The sequence below is a fragment of the Phalaenopsis equestris genome, unplaced genomic scaffold, assembly GCF_001263595.1.
Source record: "Phalaenopsis equestris unplaced genomic scaffold, ASM126359v1 Scaffold000438, whole genome shotgun sequence".
Taxonomy (NCBI): Eukaryota; Viridiplantae; Streptophyta; class Magnoliopsida; order Asparagales; family Orchidaceae; genus Phalaenopsis; species Phalaenopsis equestris.
This window is the reverse complement of record NW_018164879.1, coordinates 132,165-138,719: the sequence shown is the minus strand read 5'-3', so window position 1 is coordinate 138,719 and position 6,555 is coordinate 132,165. Positions and strand designations below refer to the sequence as shown.

The 6,555-nt window shown below is 33.0% G+C and overlaps 1 protein-coding gene across 2 annotated transcripts in view; it reads left to right on the top strand.

The window, feature by feature from the left end:
- Positions 1–591: 591 nt before the first annotated feature.
- The window catches only part of LOC110027731 (probable folate-biopterin transporter 6), a 112,435-nt gene continuing 106,471 nt past the window's right edge, over positions 592–6,555 (top strand). For both annotated transcript variants that reach the window (XM_020729271.1, XM_020729270.1), the window contains exon 1: positions 592–1,047. In XM_020729271.1, coding sequence (XP_020584930.1) covers positions 678–1,047 — 370 coding nt within the window. In that variant the 5' untranslated portion in view covers positions 592–677. The remainder of the gene's footprint in view (positions 1,048–6,555) is intronic.

Genomic DNA, 6,555 nt, shown 5'->3' with positions numbered 1-6,555 from the left:
AAATTAAAGTGGAACTGCTGAGATTATTGGAGTGGAACCACTAAGATTATTGGAGTGAAATTGTAAATATTATTTAGAGGTTATTGGGGGTTATTGGCGGTATTAACTCCAATAACACCGCAATAATCCCTCAATAACCCTCAATAACCTCTATGGTTCAACTTCAATAAATCCTGCAATAACCCTAAATAACCCTCCAATAACCTCAGTGGTCTCACTTCAATAACTCTGTAATAACCCCGTAATAACACTCAATAACCTCTACGGTTCAACTTCAATAACTTCATGTATTAACCTCTGCAATAACCCTCTCATAACCCTCTAATTAACTTCTGCGATTTCACTTCAATAACCTCCTCGATGTAACATATATGGAGGCATATCACTAGAGTCCACACATAGAACTATGTCCGGAGTCCAGTCAGAAATTTTTTTCGTATATTTGATGTGATCAAAAATTTTTGATAATATTAAAATAAAAACAAAAAATATATTTGATATGCAAATGCATAAGAATTGGGTAATGTATATGCAAATGTCCATAAGAAAGTACTTACTCTCCGGTCATAGTATGAATTGAAGAAGTTTCAAAACAACTACTTCTAATTAAACAAAGTAACTTCCTCCTCTTCTTCAAGTTAAGACCCCGTCCATCCCTAACCCCACAACCCAACAAAATGAAATCCTCCTCAGAATCTCAAGACCTTCTCCACCCCCCACCGCCGGAAAACTCCACCGGCGCCACCGTAGCTTTCGGCCTCCTCTCTCAGCCATACCAATGGATCAGAAAGCTCTGCAGAGAGCTGAACACCAGCTTCGTTCTCGGTGTCATGCTAGTTTACGGTCTGAGCCAAGGCTTCTCCGGCTCTTTCTTCAAAGTAGTTTCAGATTTCTACTGGAAAGATGTTCAGAAAGTTCAGCCTTCTGCGGTTCAAATGTACATAGGTTTCTATTATATTCCATGGATTTTGAAGCCCGCGTGGGGGATTCTAACTGATATGTTTCCGGTGAGGGGTTATCGCCGGCGGCCTTACTTCATAGTCGCCGGTGAGTTCCTTTCAAAACAATAACTTCTTTTTGCATAAAATATTTCTTTCTCAAATTTCACTTTTCTTCCGTTTTGAGCTAATTAATTCTTTTAGGGTTAAATGTATAAAGGGGATTTTATATACATGAATGCGACCCAATTCTTGTGTTTTTTTTTTTTTTTTATATGCCAAACACTTAGAAACCATATTTTTACATACTTATGGCCTATAATTGGTCGTATGTTTAGTGGAGGCAAGTTCATCCATTCACCGAATCAAACATTAAGATCTGAAAGCAAGCAGATACAAAAGCTCATTGAGCTATGACTTATCAGAATCTCCAGAATAGATTAAAGGGAAGCTAGGAGGAAGAGAAGGGAGAAACCACATAGTAGCTCCAGACTGGATAATTTGTTTCTCCACGCAATTAATCACCCCACACATGGAGGCCAGGGTAAGAGGAGTTTTCGGAGTGAAATCAAACAAATGATTAGATTTTTTTATGTGATTCGATGCTCGGTTGAACTGAAACGCGACAAAGAAATATGGTTCAATGCTCGGCGGGCCACAGCTCAAGCCCTGACCCATCTTCGGCGGTGAGCAGTAGTGGCACGAGTGATTTCAATTCCGGCGATTTGCTGACGGAACAACGTAAGGTGAGGAATAGCGTCTCATCATTGCTGGCGACGGTGAGGTTTCAAACTACGGAGGCGACTGGACGGCGATAATAAAGGGGAAAAAATTGCATCCCGAGTCTGGACAGAGCCGGGCTCCAATGAGATGTAGGCGAGTGTAAGGAAGCGGACTTACTGAATAAAAATGAAACTATTTATATTTTAAATATTTTAATGCATGATCCGACCTTATCCCACCCATTGCTTCAAAAACAACACCCTTCGCGCTGAAAGACTCTATTTTCTTCTAACATTATGGGTGGGGTTTCGCAAAATGATTGTTTCTGCTTCTCTCTCTGTCTAGACTCTCTCTGTCCATAATTATATTTTTATCATACAAGAAATATTGATGATGTAATCTGAAAAAATGGTGAGAAGTTTGAAATGTATGTGATGGAATCTGAAAAAATTGTGAAATGTTTGAAATAGAGGTGATTGAATCTGAAAATAATGGTGAGTAGTTTGAAATAGATGTGAGTTATATTGTGATGTTTTTGTGGTGTTATTTAGATGTTAATGAGGTGTTATTGAGATTTTATTCGAGTGATAATATGACGGTTCTATGGAGGTATTCGACGGGTGTTATTACAGTGTTAATAGAGTGTTATTACAATATTATTGTGTTATCCAGATATTATTTAGGTGTTATTGTGGAATTATATGAGTGGTATTGTGGTGACTCTGTGGTGGTATTTGACTAGTGTTATTACGGTTTTATTATGGTGTTATTGCGATAGACGTTTTTGAGATATTATCGTGATGTTATTTGAGGTGCTATTATGATGTTATTGTGATATTTTTGTGATGTTATTGATGTGTTATTGAGGTATTGTTTAAGTGATATTATGATAGTTTCTAGCGGTATTCAACTGGTATTTTTTATGGCGTTATTATGTTGTTTATGATATTATTGTGGTATTGTTGAGGTGTTATTAGGTTATTGTTGTGTTGTTATTAAAGTGTTATTATGGTGTTATTGTAGTATTTTTGGGGTGTTATTGAGGTGTTATTTGAGTGATATGATGGCGGTTCTGTGGTGATATTCGACCGATGTTATTATGATGTTATTGCAATATTATTGTTGTGTTATTCATGTGTTATTAACGTGTTATTGTGACATTATTGCGATGTTATTATGGTATTGTGTTATTTAGGTGTTATTGTGACATTATTTGTGGTGTTATTATGAAGTTACTATGACATTATTGTTATGTAATTATGGTTTTATTGCGTGTTATTGTAATGTTACTGAGGTGTTATTATGGTATTATTTGAGTGGTATTGTGGTGGCTTTGTGGTGATATTTGATTGGTGTTATTGTGGTGTTATTATGGTGTTATTGCGATATTATTATGTTATTGATGTGTTATTACATTGTTATTATGGTGTTATTGCAGTATTTTTGTGGTGTTATTGAGGTGTCATTTTAGTGGTATTGTGGTGGTATTTAACTGGTGTTATTATGATATTATTAGTATTATTCAGTTGTTATTGATGTGTTGTTATGACATTATTTGCGATGTTATTATAGTGTTATTGTGATAATATTGTGGTGTTATTGAAGTGTTATTTAGGTGTTATTGCGATATTATTGTAAAATTATTGTAGTTTAGTCTGTAGTTACTTCGTTAAAAGCAATCCAGTGTTGAGAGATACAACTTCATTTTATTCAATGACATTATTTGCGATGTTATTATAGTGTTATTGTGATAATATTGTGGTGTTATTGAAGTGTTATTTAGGTGTTATTGCGATATTATTGTAAAATTATTGTAGTTTAGTCTGTAGTTACTTCGTTAAAAGCAATCCAGTGTTGAGAGATACAACTTCATTTTATTCAAAGAAGCTGTATTTAATGTTCGAAGAAGAGTTATTACGTGGGCTATGTGGTCTTACAATAGAATTCTCTGCAAATAGTGATTCAGAATTTTGCATTAAAAGTTTGGATAAACAGGGGACAAACAAACCTTGGATTGTTAAATTTGATAAGTTTAATTCTAAAATAAGCTGCAGTTGAAAATTTTTTGAAATGATGGGCCTATTATGTTTCCACTATCTACGAGTTTTCAGTTTAGAAAATATAACAAAGATATCCGACAAGTATCTTCTACTGCGATGATCTGTTCATGATAAAAGGCACATCTATAGCATTTATGGATATAAACATCTGGAAGAGGCATAAGTGAGGAATGGTTATTCAAGTGGTGTCATATTTCATACACACATCTGAAGGTTTTCATATCAAATTTGCACCAAAGCCCTTGGAAATGAAGAAGCTGAGCAATGTACATTAGAATTGCTGAAAATATTATCTGTTGATGTTGATGACACAGTAAGTGGAAGAGTAACTCTGTCAAAGCAAACATCAAATAAAAAAAAAATGTTAATAAAGAATGTAATTTGAATGACCCAACGAAGATGCCCTCGAAGGGAATATCTACTTTTAGGTTAAAAGAATGTTGGGAGAAAAATAAGAGAGTAAAAAATATATATTATTATATTCAAGATCATCTTCATTATATGTATCATTACGTTTCTCGAACATAAAATATGGTTTGTAATATAGAAAAAGATTAAGAACCTTCATCAAGCCAAGAACTAGCCTCATGCAACACAAATTTGTGTGCAATGTCGGATTGTGTCATGCATGTATATAGCAGAAATTGAACATCTTTAGAATTTTTTTATTGTTACTTTTTTCTTAAAGCTTCACTCATGATTACTCCAACATAGCAGGAGTTGTTTACGTCGTTATCCACAAAAACATATACCAGCCTGATGTTAGATTCCATTCGTGGAGACATATAAATCCTCGAGTTGTTTACGTCGTTATCCACAAAAACATATACCAACCTGATGTTAGATTCCATTCGTGGAGACATACAAATTCTTTAATTTATAATTATGTACTTGAATTTGTTTGTACGAAAATCTTATAAATTTAGCAATTAATTGATGTAAGAGATTTTGGAATGATTAATAAAAAATTGGAGATAAATTCAGTAAAGCAAGTTACCTTAGCATTGAGGTTGTACTTTGTCCATATAGGTATTTTGATGTTATTACGGTATTATTTTGGTGTTATTATGTTGTTATTGAGGTGTTGGAAACGGTATAGATTTTGTGCTAGAACATGATTTTATGCTACATGTGTGATTTTTTATGGGTTTGATTTATATTGTTCATTGTAGAAACCATTAAATTATTATTTGCATGATACTATTAGTTTTCATATCAAGTAACAAACATTATACTTTTCCCAATCAAAAGTTTTGGTTATGTGACATTGTACATGCTTATTTTATTTTGCAAATTTCATTTTAGATCTGCAATAAAAAAATTCTAGAATCTTATACATACTACATCAAACATTGTATTGGAGGCATCATGAATAACATCACATAAAGTGATTTACTAAATATATTAACAATAATCCAATGGTCATATAGTGAACATTCATTCAAGATTGTAATGAAAATTCAAGAACACCACAAAAATACCGCCATAATAAAAATCCAATAACACCCCAAGAAGACCATAATAATACCGCAATAACACCACAATACTACTACAAACACGTCATAATAATACATCATTAACACCATAACATTGTCGCAACAACACCACAATAACACAGTGATAATGCGATAATAATATTAAAATAACACTCAAATAACACCTCAATAATACCATAATAATATCTCAACAAAATTACAATAACATCATAATAACATCGCAATACAACCACAAAAACACCTCAAAAGCACCACAAAAATACTACAATAACATCATAATAATACTCCAATAATAACAGTCGAATACCACCTTAGAGCCGCCACAATATTACTCAAATAACACATTAGTAACACCTGAATAACATCACGATAATACCACAATAACACCATAATAACACTATAATAATATCAGTCAAATACCATCATAGAACCGCCATAATACAATTCTCACACCACAATAACACATAAAATAACACAACAGTAACACTTCAATAATACCTCAATAACACCACAATAATATTGTAATAACACCACAAAAATACTACTATTATACCTCAAGACAACCGAAATAACACCTCAAAAACACTAAAATAATACTAGATTAATACCATAATAACACTTCAATAACACCAGTCGAATACCACCTCAGAGCCTCCACATTATCACTCAAATAACACCTCAATAGCATCTCAAGAAAACCAAAATAATATTGCAATAATACTATAATAACACCTCAATAACACCAATCAAATATCACCACAGAGCCGTCACAATAAGCCCAAATAACACCACAATAACACCTTAATAACATCTCAATAACACCACAATAATATCACAATACCACTCAAATAAAATCACAATAACACCAATCGAATACCACTATAGACCCTCTACAATACCATTCAAATAACGCCTCAATAACACCTCAATAAGATCATAATAATACCATAATAACACCATAATAAAATCAGTTAAATACCACTATAAAACTGCCACAATAACACCCCAATATCATCATAAAAATATCACAATAACACCATAATAACATCAGAATAATACCTCAATAATATCTCAATAACACCACAATAATATCGCAATAACACTATAATAACACATCAATAACACTCTTTGAATACCACTACAGAACTACCATAATACTACTCAAATAATACCTCAATAACACGACAATAACACCATAATAACATATCAATAACACTTACTTCTAACGCAAAATTTAGACCGCATCCACCTTGAAAAAGTTCCAGTCACTCGAGCAAATCAATAATGAAATTTAGAAGAGAAATAAGATAGAAGAAACATAAAACATAAATCACCATT